This window comes from Neopsephotus bourkii, unplaced genomic scaffold (genome assembly GCF_033783945.1).
Source record: "Neopsephotus bourkii isolate Nb327-2 ecotype Australia unplaced genomic scaffold, CSIRO-AGI_Nbou_v1 NB_1067, whole genome shotgun sequence".
Lineage (NCBI taxonomy): Eukaryota > Metazoa > Chordata > Aves > Psittaciformes > Psittacidae > Neopsephotus > Neopsephotus bourkii.
Window position 1 is genome coordinate 3,118,209 of NW_026901555.1, and position 17,211 is coordinate 3,135,419.

Consider the following 17,211-nt stretch of genomic DNA (forward strand, 5'->3'; position numbering starts at 1 on the left):
AGAAATACCCAGCAACCTTACCAATGCCTCAACGGGAAGATTAATTAATTAATTGTAATTCATTAATACATTTAATTAATTAATTAATGCCTACATTCTGCTGTTGGGTCATGGGAAAAATACCACAGAATCACGAGTGTTGGAAGGGACCTCTGGAGACCATCCTGTCCAGCACGTGGCCAAGGCAGGGCCACCCAGAGCAGGTTACACATGTCCAGGCAGGTCTGCAATGTCTCCAGAGAGGGAGACTCCACAACGCTCCTGGGTGCCTCTGCCACTCTCAACATCAAAAGTTCTTCTTCATGTTGAGGTGAAACTTCTTGTGTTTTAGTTTATGGCCATTGCTCCTTGCCCTGTCATTGGGCATCACTGAAAAGAGTCTGGCACCATCCTCCTAGCACTCACCTTTGAGATATTCATATGCATGAATGAGATCCCCTCTCAGTCTTCTTTTCCCTAGACTAACCAGGCACAGCTCTTGCAGCCTCTCACCAGACATGCTCCAGACCCCTGAGCATCCTTGTGGCCTCTGCTGGACCCTCTTCCACTTGCTCCTTGTCTTCCTTGTACTGAGGAGCCCAGAACTGGATACAGCTCCTAGATGTGGCCTTGCCAGGGCTGAGTAGAGGAGGACGATAACCTCCCTTGACTGCTGGCCACGCTCCTCCCAGTGCACTGCAGGACACTCATCCCTCCTGGCTGCCAGGGCACACTGCCGCCTCATGCTTAGCTCATCATCCACCAATACTCCCAGGTCCTTCTCAGCTGAACTGCTCTCTAGCAGGTCAGTCCCCAGCCTGTGCTGGTACTTGGGGTTCTTCCTCCTCAAGGGCAGTACCCTACATCTGTCCTTCATTAGGTTTATCTCTGCCCAGTTCTCCAGCCTATCAAGGTCCTGCTTAATGGCAGCACAGCTTCAGGTGTATCAGCCACTGCCCCTTGCTTCATATCATCAGCAAACTTGCCGAGGGAACACTCTAGCCCTTCATCCAGGTCACTGATAAACAAGTTGAATAAGACCAGACCCACTACTGATCCCTGGGGAGCATCACTGACTACAGGCAGTAATCAACTGGATTCTACTCCACTGATCACAACCCTCTGAATTCTGACATTCAGCCAATTTTTGATCCACCCCACCATCCATTCTAACCCATGCTTCCTAAGCTTATCTATGAGGATGTCATGGGAGACAGTGCCTCCCTTCCATTAGATGGTATTATTCAATTTATTATTTCTGTTAATTTGCTTTTTTCTTTTACTAATCTACATCTTCACAGTACCAAACACACAGCAAGGACACCACACAGGTTTATAACAATGCCAGTCCCAGTATCTTGCTAAGGAGCAGTACTGAAGCCAACCAGCAGATCCAGCACCAGCAGATGAGCTGCAAACCCTTTCATGTTTGGCAAACACCGACAGGCTCCTCTTGCAGTTTCTGAGCTTCTGTGCTGCCGAATGAGCCACCATCACCCCAGTGATCTCCTGGCCCTCATCTCAGGCACCAGCCAGTTGATAACGTTCTCAGTGAAGAGGAAAAAAACTGTCTGGGGCATGTAATTTAAAAAAGCCCAACCCAGCAAGTAAAATGCAAGTGCTGTGTATGTGTTTCTTCAGACCTCGGAGTCACGAGAGTTTATTTCATGTTATATATATCACACCATTAGCGCTATAACCAGAGTGAAAGTACAAATAGCTGTGGCGAGCCAAACACATTTGAAATGGATGGAACCAATTAGCTTCAAAGATGAATGGGAGGAATGAGAACCACATGCGATGTCAATGTTCACAGTCTATATTACAACACACGCATCTGTTCCAGGCACGGCAGAGAGAGATGTTACGGCTGTGCAAGTGAATCTTTCGACAAACACAAAAATACTTCTGACATGAAAAAAACACAGTATTATTAGCCTTGGGAGCTTCTGAGTCTCTGGGGTTTGCATCTGTTCGTCTCCCAATAGGAGGGGGGTTGATAATTTGATTGTAGCAGGGAGCAATAAGGTTCATCCAAAACACCAGAATACTGAATTTTCCTCATTTTTGCTCCAAACAGCAAACTCATCAGCTCTTCTTCAATTTAGTCTAAAACGGTAACAAAGTCTCCTACTGAGTTTGAGAGGCAGAGTGCCACCAAAATATGAGATCTATATTCCCCTCAGTACAAAAGGTGCTGAGGCGTAAGGCTTGAAAACTTTACTTCATGAGTGCTGTCCCAACAGCTGTGTGCAGAGGAGAAAACAAACAAAAATCCTTTCTGTCGTGCTTTTCTGAGGCCACCCCCCCAATATTTAAGCAATAAAGCTTGTTAAACGCTGCAGTGGTTGAATACATCTGACCCATTGGTTATCTGGTATTGGTGGAGCAGGTTAAATACCTACACGTTAATCAAGCGTGAATCTTTCCTACATCTTCTACACTGTAAATCCCACCTTGCCATCCCATTCCTGCGGAGAAGCTCCCGGTCTTAAAGGCTTCTACAAAATTCAGGTTTATTTAGTGCAGTTTCACAGAGGCCATTAGATGATGTGATACCAAGGAAGTTCTATGAGAATACATGCTTTTTCCTGCTCCAAGATGCAGATCATAGACAGATGCACCATGTTCCTTTGCAGTATCAAAAGTCTTATAGAAAAAGAAGTTACAGGATACCTACTGCTGGTACAGAGCCCACAGGACCTGCCATCTTCATGTAGGAGGAAATTGGTTTGACTTGAATATTTCTCCACTGATCAAGGTTGCCTGCTCCAGCTCTCATCACTGCTTCCAGGGGCTTCACTGCAGTGCATTTGAGGGTTTATTCCAGTCCCAAGGGGATCTGACAGCAGCCCAACCAGTCAGCTCTTCCCCAGCACCTCTTTTCCCTTCTTTACAAAAATAACCTCAAGTTTGCTTTTCTGGACTTTTCCTGCATCACCTCTGTTCCTTGTGATTTCCTTTAAGTCTCTGTTATGAATGTACTAAAGATCAAGGTCTTGGTCTTGACTGCTGGTATTAAACATGACAGCTACCCAAGCACAGCTATTTTTCTCCATATGTGCCTGTGCTTGCCTTTTGTGCTTTTTTCTACTAATCCCACCTATTTCCCACCTCCTTTCCACATGCTGTCTGCTCATGTCTGAGGTCAAAGCAGACCCCAGACCTAGGGAAGTCCATCCCCTTTTACATTTCCTGGCTTTCATCTGAAATTAAATTTATGCTTACGCTCTAATCCCTCCTTGAAGAAGCTGTCAGCTCTATTCAATCCTTCATTTTAACTTAGCTTTGCAGAGGAAGGAAAGTTGACAAGAACTGTTAATACAGAAGAGGACTGGGAGATGAGAGAGGACAGGCTGAATGGCTTTGAGGGATAATAAGCATGGAATGAGATTCAGTCATACAAAATGCATAGTCCTATAAATTATATATACATAGGGTATAATCAACTTTTCTGCTGGATGGTGGAGCTCCTCAGATGGAGCTGCAGAGGACAACTTCTGCAGGTGGTGAGTTGCAGGAAAGGCAGAAATACAACCCTAAAATGGATCAGTGGAAATACCTCTGGCAGGCATGGGGCAATACAGATGCCTCTCAGTAGATAGCGGTGAAAAACTTGGGAATAATGTCCTGATCATCTACATTCAGAAAGATGTATCTACAATTTCACAGGAGGACTTCTGGGAAGGTCAAGAAGAGCTCACCTGATTGACCATCAGTGCTAAGAAAAGGATGAGAGCACCACTGGGAAGGAAGCTCCAAGCAATGCCAGGTCACTTCCAGCAGAAGCACTATGGCCATGGGTTTTAGCAATGAGCCAGTCTGGATGCAAGCTTCTCACTTAAGCTGAAGAGAACGTTTGCAATAGATAAGTTTTTGCTGTGTAAAACAGCAGCTGTGGCCCAGCAAGCAGCAGAAGATATCTAACTGTGCTTCAGGGAGCAGGTTCTAGCTCCCAGCTCCAGCAGCCCTAGCATCTGCTGGATCATTTCCAAGGGCTTCATAAAAAAACCCAACAGATGGTGATGCAACTCGAAGATATTATATATGACGTTTGCTCTTAAAAAGATTAATAGAGTTTACTTTCCCCCCTGTGATTTTTCTTTCTGCATGCTACACACTGTTATGATTTATTGTAAATACAAAAATATCAAAAACTTCTATACAACATATGCTGATATAAATAGTATATTAACCCCCCCCCCCGCTTTCACTTATTAGTTACGTGTGTGGATTGGCGAGAAATAGTTTAAATTCCTCCAAAACTGTTCAAACTGGTTTTATCAAGGGGAACAGATCTTTGTAATTACGCTTACTTTATATAAAACCGATAGAAGTTTGACCATTACAGAAATCAGTCAAACAAAGGACGAGTACCTAGGAAGACTTCTGAACTTTCTCAAATTCTCACTTGCCAAAAGCAGAACAAAGTCAAGGGTGTCACTTACTGTATTCCAGCAGCATTCACATTCAATACAGAACAAAGACATCTCAAGGATTTCAACCAGTTTTGGAAAGGTATGCTGCAGCAACCACCACGTTCACTGTTCTCAACATTAACTGCTTGCCCCCAGAATTATTAAGCATCCCTTTTCTATTTTCCTAGCACTAGGATATTATGGTATATCATCAATCTTCTTACCTAAGCACCACTCTGGTTTGGGGAATATGTAACACCAGGTAATACAACCGAGCTATCTCCATATTACCATTACCGTTCTGCCCCTTGAGAGATGAGAAGATGGACTCAGAAGTTACCCTCATCATATGTTACAAACAGGATCAGAGACAAAATCTTTATGATTAATATTAGTGTCTACCAGAAAAGCCACATCACTTCTCACTTATAAAATAAGCATGAGGTGACCTGAAATCATTAAGTCCACAGCTACTTTCAAGATGAACATCTAATTTTGAAGATGAAAACAGAAATAGGGAGCTCTGTATGACTTATCTAATACACACATTTTCAAAATGTTGTCAAAGCTTTGTGCAATAAAAAAAAAAGCAGCTTTTTCTTTGAAATATGAGCTTCTGGCTGTAGTTGGAAGAAGAATATTAGGTTTAATGATCACTGTACTCAACAGCTATGGAAATTTGTGTAAAGTATTTTTCCAAGCCCTGCTAACCATCTGGTTTAACAAAGAGACCGCTTGCTAAATCTCAGACAAAGCTCTGAATACTGCCCAAATCCACCAGTAAGTTCTGGAGAACAGATAGCTAACAGAATCTGAAATAAGTTCCTGGACATTAGTTGAGATACCATTACTAATGGAGAAGAAACAGAAGCCGAGCACAACAACCAGGCTGTGTAGTAGAGCAGATGATTATCCCAGAACTCAGGTCCTGCTAATCATTCAACCCATCAACAGAGGGTGTCTCCACCTCTCATAGGAAGCTCTGATCACCAAATGCCCTCCTGCTGGGAAAGTTTCCACCTCTCCAGGAAGGAAGTTCTCTGCAACTTGGGGCTTCCTAAGAAAAGGAGGTGCAAAGCATCTAATAGAATGTTACCATTCCTGAACCATGCCTGGGAATTAACCAGTCCTATCAACTTTCACAGACATTACGACCAGAAGGAACCATTATGATGACCAAGTATTAAAAGAAGTCCACCCATAAGCCTCCCATCAATCCCTCTATCTCTATTTGACCAGTACTAAAGATGGAAGGGATGGAAAGAAAAGCCAAGTGTTAACTGAGATTCCAAGTGATGAAGAATCTACTGTCTTCTTTGATGTAATTTGTCCCAATGAATAAGATCAAACCCCTCCATTTTAATCAAACCTCCAAAACTCATTTGTTTCACTTACAAACTGGTGCAATGATATTTGCTTCATTCACACAGTATGAGATATGTAAGGCTTTTCAAATATCTAAGTGTGGTGTTATTAATGCCAGACCATGGTGGAGTTGGGGAAAGAAGGATGTTAGCTCCCAAACACATGCTTAATCTAGAACATGTGGGTTTGGGGGAAGTTTGGAACCAATATGATTTCAACATTTTCAGGAAATTTGGTCTATCCAGATGAAAGCTTCTTGGACCCTACTGAAATATCAGTCAGCGATACAAACACTGAAACAAGATGGATTTTTTCCCTTCCCTGAAAAAGAAAGTGCTCTTTCACTAATTCTAGAGAAAAAGACAACAGATCTTGAGCAGAATATTTAGAAAGAATGGTAAGTTATAGATCTAGGAAAATATCCTAGAAGTAAAACATATCGCGTGCTACTCAAAACTTCTGGCCTGCCTTGCCAGAGTGTTTTTTTTTTTCTCTGGGGGGTGGAATGAAGAAGGGAGGTCTTCTGCTAAGTGTGGAGGAACGATGCTGCCCACGTTTATGGGCAGAAGGGATGCAATGTCCCCTGAAGTCAATAAATCTAAGTGGTATGCTATGTCACAGAATGGGATGCTCATTGTCCAAAGCAGTCAAAGGATGAAACAGTCCATATGAGGATGTAAGGCAAAGCCTGGGGCTATTCTGTTTTTCCTCAGCCACCATTGTTGCTTTACTCTCTGCTTTTGTTTCAATGTTGTTTTAAACTCTTCAAAATAAATGTGCAAACACAGTCACCCTTACTTGTCTTTTTCTGGTTACATCTTAAATGGAGATGCTCCATGATGACATCCCATAAAATAGTGCTCCCTCCTCATCCTACACCTAACAGCATCTTCCTTCTACAGCAATACAAGTGTCATGCCTGGAAGACAATCCCAGCCTGCTGCTCTACCTTCACGGCACTTAAACTCTGCACAGTAGAAACACAAGCCCTAAATTTCAGAAGTCTTTGTTTAGTGCTAGCCTTCATATTCTGCCCAGTCATATTCTGGAGTTATAGGCCACTAAGTCCCCAAGACTGGCTTGAAGCCAATTTACAGCTGATGCTTCTTCTGATACCCCACCCCTGTGCTGAATTAAACTGCTCAAAGCTAGTCTCCTCCAACCCAAGAGATCAAGAAGAGTTTGCAGCTCATCTTGGACTCTTTTGAGGCACTCCCTTGGCTACCACCACTTTTTGAGGCTATTTTTCATCTCTTTTATGGACTTTTTGCATGTCTCCATGTGTCTCCAGGGGACATATCCCACACTGAGGTCTCCCCCGACACTTACGGGGCACGACACTGCTTGCTCAAAAGGTCTAAGAAGAGCTTGTGCATGAACACCAAAGGCTGAGAATCATTTCTCTTGTGGTGAGCTAGGTATGAGAGAAGCCTTCTGCTGCCGCACTGCTCTTCTCTGAGCAATGTGTCAAAGGATGAGCCTACATACATGTGTCATCCAGATGACCAGATACTGCTCTAGGAGCTCCATGGATCAGTAGCTTGCTCCCTCCCTGTTCTTCTGATCCCATACACCAGACCTCAGTTCAAGCTTATCGGCCTGAAAACAAACGAAGAGAAGTCACAGCTCATCCCTACCCCATCTCTGGAGTCCCTGGAGTGACACTAGATGGCAGAGAGCCACAATCTCTCTCTTCCTCATGCAGCTTCAGATGATGTAAAATATTGCCATGTAACAGGTTGGGTGTTTTTTTTTTTTGTTGTTGGCAATTTTTTTTCTCCTGCCAACACTCAGGTTTTTTTGCCTGGTTTGACGATTGAAAAACATGCCTTCATATCAAGGAATAACTTGCTCAAGCTCATAAGGAATGGGAGGACAGTTAAATGTAAACATGCAGAGATAATGGCTAACAACAACAGCAGGTTGCTTATACCAATCTTTATAACAATCTTTAATAACATTAAAGGGAAACCAAACTTCATTTACTACAGCTTGAGATTACCAGAACTGTAAGTGTGAGCAAAAGAGACAGACCTAAGAGAGCATCACTCTACACCATTTCACTGATCCAGGTAAAGGCGTCTTGTTGAGCAACCACCTTCTGCCACAGCTGGAAAGGAGGGAAGGACTAGGATGAAGGTAATGGTTCTCCTGCATTCACCAGGTTTTTCCACCTTACAAAAGATGCTGTGACTGCTGTGACAGTCATCAGCTGCTGTTTGAAGAGACCTGTGCTGGAGCAGGTAGAGACCCACCAGCCCTGCCTATCTCCTACAGGCTTTTTACATGAGGAACAACATAGGTGCAGGGTCGTAGAAGAGCCAGGCTGGAACAGCAACTGTCTTTTAGAAGTCTGTCACCTCTGCTGTCATCACCTCTGTTGGTCCTGCTCTGGGGGAGAGGGCTGGGTCTAGTCACCTCCCAGGGTCCCCTCCACCCTATATCACTCCCCAACCTCAGCTCTGCTTCTCCAACAGCCAGAGCTCTGCTGAAAATCACTACTCACTGCCTTCTCAAGTAAGGCAGAGGTACCCTTGCTCACTGCCACAGAAATTTCCATCTCTTTATAAAGGACAACCAAGTTGATTTATCTCCTCAATCCCATCCAGACCCACTTTGGGACTGGGGTACAGGTAGCCTGACAAAGGCTTAAAAAAATATATATCGAGTATACCACAGAGCAAATGTGTTCATGAACAAAGACAAAATCCTGCTCCCAATTAACTACAGAGCCACTGTTGCTGGCAAAGTATTATTGCACTGCCTTCTCAAAAGCACAAACCCCCAATCAAACAAAAATCTCCGCCCTTCTTAGCTCTGCTCCCACATAATCAGTCCCAGCCAAGTTCCTGGGGCTCACACCAGAACCTGTGGCCATCATATTTCATTTTCCGCACTCTCACTGGCTGTGGAAGGAGAATACGATGTGCCTTTTGTTTTCCTTCAGGCATTTAGGTTGGATTCCAAATGCTGGATCTTTAGAGCAGAGCTGACAAACAACATTACTATTACTAATTCTAGTATCTGAAGGCCTTTTTTGGCTTCCTGGCTGGGCTTACAAGACTTATTTTCTATACACCACTGCACCCTATTGCTTACTTTATCAATACCACATATTTGAATTCAACAATTTAAAGCGTAGTATTACAGCTGTGTTTTTGTTTGTTTTATTCGGCTGTTGCTTAACACAAAACATTCTAACATTTTAAGTCATATCCCGCTAAGATAAACAACTAACATATGTCATGAATTCCAGTAGAAATGATTCCCAAGTGGTGCTGCAGCAAGGTTTTAACCAAGCGTACGAACGGCTCTCAAATTATGCACTGGATGCTTTAAATGTGCTCTTCCCCACCACTGCTATCCATAAGGAATCAAGGGCAAGTGGAAGGAAATCTCTTTGACTATCTTACCCCTGCAGAACTTCACTTTTTTCTTCCTCCTGTATGTAATTCTGCCTAATTGGATTGAAAACCTCTGTAGTGTTGAATGGCTGTCTGTAAAGTGATGGTTTAATTACATGGAATACCATGGGATCTATATCCAATGTTATACCTGTGTGCATGTACATGTATTTGTATGAATCTGCAAAGGGGCCTGAAGGAGATGTAAGAGTGACCCCACCACTCTTTGGGAAGCCAAAGTCAAATCCGTGCAGTAGTCATCACACAGTGAAGGCTCAGCCAACTACTGAGTCTATGCAGTCACAGCATTTCAGACAGATTAATGGACTTCACCAACCTCTGCTCGTGTTAACGAGATAAGTTACGAACCCAACAGTGTTGCCATACAAGGGCCAACAAAGCCCTAATGAAAACACGAATCCACCATGCTTCATTCACAACTTTTTCCCCACAGAGCTGTGCAGTGCCACAGTGTTCTACGGCTTTGTGTGGCAGAACTATTCTTATGGCTAATGTATCTGGTGTACTATAAAGGGAATGTATTTTTAATGAGTGCCCAGAGAGGCCACAACTGAAGACAACTTCACAGTGCCCATCACCAGAACAGAAGCTCTGGGTTTTGCTATTCAGTCCCAGCCTGGATCTCACAGACCGAAAAACAAAGCTTATTCAGCCAGAGATCTGCAGAAGGCGCAGTCACTGCAGCAGGACCCTGAGCCTGGACCTGGCCATTTGAACGGTGCACATGATCCGGCTCAGCACCAGTGCATCAGCTTTTGTGCTAGAGCTGATCCGCGACCAGATGGGCTTGGAGCATATGCTAAGCAAACTTGTGTCTGCCTGCAAAACACTCTGTGGATGTGGCCAGAGAGCCATTTTATTCACAGAAATCAAAGCTCAGCTGCAAATACTTCAGCAAGACAGACAATAGAGCCTCTCATACTGTGGGAAAGAAAATCACCAGCTACTAGTTGAGTTCAGCACTTACAATGCTTGGTGCATGGCATCCGCAGTTCAGATGTACATATAGCTCACTCAGATACAGTCACATTCCAGGCTGGAACATCTGTTCTCCTCTCACTAGTCCTGGCCATGTTTTGTAACAGAAGAAACTGAGATTCCTGAACTTCAGTATTTGTCCTGAGGCATTATGAAAAGCCCCGACTTTCAGAAGTGGAATTCATAGGGAATCACCAGTCACTTCTAATAATGTTGGTCTCTGCTTAACATGCAGCTGCAAAAAGGGCTTAGAAGTTCAAGTTTCAGGAAAGCTTGCTGCAGCACACACCATAGGCTACACACTGAAGATCCGTTAGAACAACTCTGAAATACATCCAAAAATGGAATCAGTGTAAGTAGGTGAAAATGCAACTGAGGTGAGATTCCAGCCACAGAATTCCTTCTCAAGCCTTCTGAATATCCTTGGCATCTCAAAATCTTCCAGCAGTCATCCCACTACCATCTGAACCAGGTACCAAGGAAGCACAGGCACACAGCAAAGCAGCTCTACAGATGGAACAAATCAACAGCACCTCATCACAGCTTTATAAATATTAATAACAACAAAGCAGGCTTGCTTTTGGAATAATCCACATAGCAACTGGAAGGGCTGGTGAAGAAGAGATGAGGCAAACTGAGGTTGCGAATGGACTGGGACCATCGACACTGTGAACACTGTGACCTAGAACAATTTCTCATTGCAGCCACCACACAATTAGGCTTCTCCCTCTCCCAGCAAGTTAATTTCTTTTAATATTTAACATACCGGAGTTCAATAAAGAATTTTGGACTCCATCAATTTTCACTTCTTGCTGGCTGGTGCAGCACATCCTCACAGAAATATCACTCTCCGTGCAGACTGCAGGAATGAGCCTCACCAGGCTTTCAGCATCACACACTATCTAGGTGTAAAGAGCGACTCCAACATCTTTAAGCTGAACTATCATCCTGGCTCAGGCCAAGATGTCAGCATCTCTGCTTTCCCAAGGAGCTCGGGCTATGTGGAGCTTCCCTCAAATTATACCAGCAAACTGACTGCAGTTTCCCAAAACAGTCTTCATCAAAGATTGCTAATGGACATTGCAGCGAACTTGACCTCAAAGTAACTCCAGTATTAAAAAATCATTTCAGAGTAGCTTTAACCAAGGATGCACCAAAATGGTTCCAGCTGTCTAAAAATGTATTCTCTTAAAAGATATACTGAGAGCAAGAAGACCCCTTTAAATATCATCTTCACCTTTGCTTTCACTTGTTTCCAGAAATGATGTGGTATTCATCTATCACTGCTGTAACAGCTGAAACCAGGACATCATTCTGGGGTTTTAGCCAGTTGCTAAGCTTTTCTGCACCTGTGGAAGTGTTGCTTAGAAATAAGCACAGACACAAGACCATGATCTGAAATCACTTCCCTATACATTTATCACTGTATCTTCCTGATGAAAAAAGCACCTGAGGTGTAAGACCTTATACAGATACCTGCCTTATTACCATAAGCATGGGTATAACATGTGGGTAAGGATCTGCAAATGAGCTGATCCTAATTTTACACTCGTAATAACAAGTACTGACAGCAATGCCATATGGAAGGGATGGAGATTGTCCATGAAGATTCAAACATCATCTTAATTTCCCCTTCTCCCATTTTGGGTGAAATCACAGAGAAATTCTGGGGAAAACAGAATTTTGCAAGTACTTTGTGGCAAGCCTTTCTTTTGTGACCATCTCCTGCACCCTAGTACCCAGGAAATGTTCTGTATTTACTGAATGTTCATTACCGTGGTTTCAGAGCACAATAAGGCTCCATTGCCCTTCATAGATCTGCATTCCTGGGAATGCCTGGGCCTTGGGGAATTGCACGGGGCCAACACAAAGGCACTGACTGTTTTGGAATCAGAGGGACAAACCTGCCCTTGGTGAAGGAGAGGAAGCCAGCAGGGAAAGTCTCTATTGTGGTTATTGCATGGTCAGTGCTGCCAAGGAAGGGGGAACAGCTGAGACACGGCACCTGCAGGACCAGAAGCTGCCTGGGGATGAAGGGAGCCAGGCACTGGCATCGGCTACCTGCTAAGCCATCCTAAACCACCGAGTAAATACTAACAGGGTGAAACACGGAACCCATGGAACTGGCACATCACTTCCCAAGCTCCAGGTAGAAACAGGGTTTGACATGAGCTTCTGCTCTCCTAGAATTTAATTTTTATTTCAACAAAAGCAATTTGCAGCACTGAAACCCGTGAGTTCTCATCAAGGACTTTCCTCGGCAGTAAGGACTGCCAAAGTAGTAGGAACCAAATTGTTGTCAGCTTAAGGACAGCCATCTGCTCAGCCTCTTCCCAGCTGCCATGCTCCAAATCAAAGAATGGATAACAATCACTTGTGTTTCTCACCAAGCTCAATATGAAAAAACCTAGGAAGGAAAAAAATAAAGAAGCCAAACCAGAAAGCAAAAACCAAACAAACCAGGAAAGCAGCACGGCAGGGATCTAACTGGGAACAGAGATGAAAGTAGGAGAAAAAGAAACTCTTTTTATTTCTTTTTTTTTTTTAAACAATGTTTTTAAAGAGTCCAATTGACATCTGCTTTATAAATGCTCTGTCATTATTTATAACCTCAAGAGCACAGAATTGTCTCTGTAGTTACAACCATGCTACTCCCATATTTTGGCTTTGTTAGCAAAGAGCCAGCAGCATTTTTAGTGGTGCTCTGGGAATAGAGATCTAACATTTCATACACAGTTTATTTAAAAGTGGACTAATTTAACATTCTTGATGGTTCCTTTTAGCACAACTGTTGCTAATTACCAGCTCCAGAATGATTTGTTAATCTGGGAGCAACAGTGGTTCCACAGCAGCATAAATACACCAACAGGGGAAAAAAGAGAAAAATAAAAGACAGGCACTGAAGAGGGTCAAATTTTAGTGAACTAAAGCAAATTAAGTGACAGGTGGAGTTGGTGACACAGAGTGGAAAAAACACTGTAAAGTGGAGCTATAAAAGGGGATAATCCTGGGCCTTGAGGAGCCAAAAACTAAAATAGTGGTGATTTTAAAGCTGTGCAAATGTTGGTTTTGGAGGCACGGACAGGAAGCTGGTGTGAAAGATGATCTGTGCTCCTCAGGACTGGGATGGGTATCAGCCTCCCATTAATCCTGTCTGTCTCTAGCAGGGTGACCCGTGCCAGAGCAGGACAGGCAGGGAGCGGAGAGGGGAGCCAGGCAGGCACCTCGTCCCAGGACATGACCTTGGCTTGCTCAATTGGATGCAGGGCATTGTGTGTGGAGGGACATGGACAAAAATTAAGCAAACACCATCATAAAAATGACAAGCAGGACTGAAGCCGGAGTCCTCAAAGGAGGAGCCCTTGAAATACTGGAGTCATGTCTGGAGGTGGCAGGATCCAACCGATGGCTTTGCACTATTCACACAGTATTTCATGGGGTTTTTCAGCAGGGAGCAGCTTTGCTGCGTGTGGCCTCCAATGTCCTATCCCTGTGCCTAGAGCATTGAGCCACATCCATCACCTTCCCCTGGCCCCATGAGACCAGCTCTGGCCCATCTCAAACCCACCTTTTTCACAGCAAAAGATCTGAAATGAAACTTTTAGGAATGGGACTACATTATCTTTGATGTTTACAAATCATCAAAGCCATTCCTGTTGTTGGTAGCAGAGCAGGACGCAAACAGCCGTGGAAGGGGACTGAGCAGCCTCCCTCCAAACACGGCTTCCACACTTGGATCACTGGTCTTTCACTGCATGTGTGAAAGGACTTGAAAGTTCATAAAATTAATTCCAGATAAATATTAGTGAGGCCTCAAGTGGAAAGCACATCTCCTTCCTTCTGGAAATTTATAGTTCAGCCACTTTTATCTTCTGGAGGCTCTTCAGAGATCAAAGATTTGATCGACTTTCCTTTTGCACAACTCATGGAGAAAACGGTGTTATCGGGACTGTGACATGATTTTTACTTATTTTTTTAATGATTCATTGCCGTTCTCTGAAAAGTAAAATTCCTTCATGTAGATCTGAAACGAACAAGCTACACAAGGAAGCTGCTCTCTCTATGTGCTGGTTTTACAGTTATTACAAGGTCAATCCCCACCCTGAGAGATTACACTTGTTAAATACTGCTCTACCTAATAAAACTGAGATTGCCAAATGCAAAGTAACTGCTTCTCAACATAACCTGCCATACTAATGCTGCTAGCACAATGACCTGTCACTCCAGCCATTTCCCCCCATCTCCCTCACATTATGGGGTCAAACCCCCTAACTTACAAAAAGACATATTGCATCAGTGCAAGTGTGCTATGTTTCTGGAGCCACTCAACTCTGATGCATTCAGGGAACATAAAGGAAATCTGAGAAAGGGGTGCAAGTTATAAAGTTGGACATGTTTTCACCTGGGCACAAGGATGATGAGAACAGCCCTCATTAGTCCACCAATTTTATGTATCTATTTCTCAGCGTGCAGTGATTCCCTGCACATCTGGCAATAGAAAGGCAGCCTTAGGCAGCCTAACAGGCTCATCTAATTCCTCCCAACATCTGCCTGCAGCACTCCATTTACACCACTCATACAGTGGAAACTTGCTACTTATACAAGCAACTTGCAAAAACACTGGAATAGGTTTCAAGGAGTCGGTGCAAAAGCACTTGGATCTAGCCTGAGCCATCTGAGCATCAGAGTGACACCAGCTCTAAAGATGATGGACCACACTGAGCTGGAATCACTCTGGGAGTCTGTACCAAATGCATCATACTTGTCAGCATTTTGGGAAGGAGGAATCCAGGGACTTTTATGAAGCTCTTTCTTGGAGCACAGCCACAGGGAAATACTCTTCCACTTTGAAACTGCGAAGGCTTCAGAGGAGATGGGAAACTCGTGAAGCCAGGGAGCTGGAGAGGAAGATGAACACTAGCTGAGAGGTTTATAATGCAGTGAGGACTTGGGCTTAGCAGGCATCAACCCATGCACAGACCACTAATCCAGTATTTCTTCCCTGCTCTCCCTGGCATTCAGTCCCCTTTGCTTCTCTGTATAAAAATGGATCTGTGGTTTTCTGCAGTAGGGATAATGCTGGAGCTCTTCCAGGAGCTTGACATGGGCAGCAATCCTCATGCCACAGTGCAGCTGGACAGTCATGACAAGACAGCATTGGAAAGAAAATTCTCATACTGAAATAAGGCAGGATGCAAGCTCGGGGAAGGGACTGAAGGAGAAGTCAGTATCACACATCCTTGCTTTTATATTTACCAAATCACAGACAAGTAATTTTGATTTTTTGGTAACTTTCTGCTCTTTTCATACAAGCTGTGTACAACTTTGAGTTCCCTTCATGTGGGCTTTGAAGCCACCTGAGGCTCCACTGCACTGCAAAACCCTGTTACAGCAGTTACCATTTTGTACGGCAGATGTTCACAGCTGTTTGTTGGACTAGAAATAGCTAGTCTGATTTTAAGCAGACACAGGTGTACAGAATACTAAATATATGTATACAAGTACAAATTATAGCCATAAATGAACATAGAGCCTCACCATTAGAGAAAAAGAGTCAAGGACAAAATGACTAAGCAGCATTAATTTGCACAAAATCACTAGACCTAGAGATGCAGAAATCAGAACTATTGGCATTCCTTATGTGGAAAGGTGATCAAAATCAGATAGAAACTATTAAAAACCACAGATGCCATTTTTTTCCCCCCACATACACAATTCTGTACACCATGATCAGAACCATGAACTGATAAAAGCGTCAGTCTTCTGCTCCTCTGTGCAAGGACAAGACGCACAGCAGCAAGGAGCGAAGCAGGACTCACCGTCTGGCCCTTCGCTGCCTTTACTCCTTTTATTTCGACGGACACGTCTACCTTCTTCTCCGACGTGCAGCTTCTCTTCAGGGTGAAAGAAGTTCAGCCAGGCCAGCTGGAAGAAGAAGGACAAGTTTAAGCATCTCTGGCAAGAACGGCTTAGCTGGGTAGAGAAATCAGTGCTTGGACACCAAATCCTTTCTACCAGGGATAGCTCTGCCGAGCTGAGCAACAGAGCCACGGGGGACAAGAGATGGCTGCTTAGAGATGCTCAGCTCATCCCAAGGGAAACCACAGGGAACTGTGTGCCCTTGGAAACAGTCTAAGACTTGGAAAAACTCAACCTGAAGGGTTTCAGCAGGGAGAAGCAACCCCCGGAGCCATAGGAGCTGTGGCCGCAGGCAGAGTCAGGAGAGATCTATAGCTGGAAATAATCAAACACCCCACATGCCGATGCAATCATTTCTAATTATTCTCTGCAAAACTTGCTCAATCCTGGAGCTCTTTCACCAGTGCTACTCACTGCCAGTAAGTTTTTCCTCTCTCAAGCTCTCTTCTGCAAGCCTTATTAGCTACTGAGATTCACAGGTCTTCAGGGACCCTTAAATCCAGTTCCGTATACCACATAAATTAACACTTTAAACCTAGAGCAAGTACATCTTTATAACATGATTTTTGCCAAGAGGGAAAAATTTTATGTAGCAACCTCTTATTCATGAAAAAAAAAAAAAAAGAGCTGCTGCATTAAAAACTCTTTGACAGTTACTAAATCAACACCCCTACCCAGAAACTGGGATTTCAGTTTAGAAACTTCCCCAGTCCTCCCAGCTACCCCAGGGTGCAGCAGCTCATCACCAGTGGCATTTTCCCCAGCTATTTCCACTTCTAAAAATTAGCAATGTCACAAGATTAATTAGGGCCCAAACACCTTGTTCTGCCAGTTACTGCACCCACCAGCAACCAGGGCTGCTCTGACCAGCATGGGGTTCTTTTTACACTGAGGAAACCCCATCACAGTTATTTGAACCATAAACACACAGACAAGGTAAATACAGCCTAAGACAAGAATAAAGAGGCTTCCAAAAAAAGCAGCACCAAAGGTTATCAAGTGCATTATTGTTCCAAGAACAAAACCTGTGGCATCAAAAGCATCTTTGAAATAGCAGAGAAAGATAAACTCCTTCCATGAATTGCTAGTTAAGAGTGTCTCCTTCAACCACAGGTCTTAAAAATCCC

At 43.7% G+C, this 17,211-nt stretch overlaps 2 protein-coding genes across 5 annotated transcripts in view; both read right to left on the bottom strand.

The window, feature by feature from the left end:
* The window catches only part of EDA (ectodysplasin A), a 69,771-nt gene that overhangs the window by 12,271 nt on the left and 40,289 nt on the right, over positions 1–17,211 (bottom strand). For all 4 annotated transcript variants that reach the window (XM_061361967.1, XM_061361966.1, XM_061361965.1 and 1 more), the window contains exon 2: positions 15,985–16,090. In XM_061361967.1, the coding sequence (XP_061217951.1) occupies positions 15,985–16,090 (106 nt within the window). The remainder of the gene's footprint in view (positions 1–15,984; positions 16,091–17,211) is intronic.
* Positions 15,986–17,211, bottom strand: part of NALF2 (NALCN channel auxiliary factor 2) — an 86,708-nt gene continuing 85,482 nt past the window's right edge. Inside the window, exon 4 of the mRNA XM_061361962.1 lies at positions 15,986–16,090. The gene's annotated coding sequence lies outside the window, so the exon portion shown is untranslated. The remainder of the gene's footprint in view (positions 16,091–17,211) is intronic.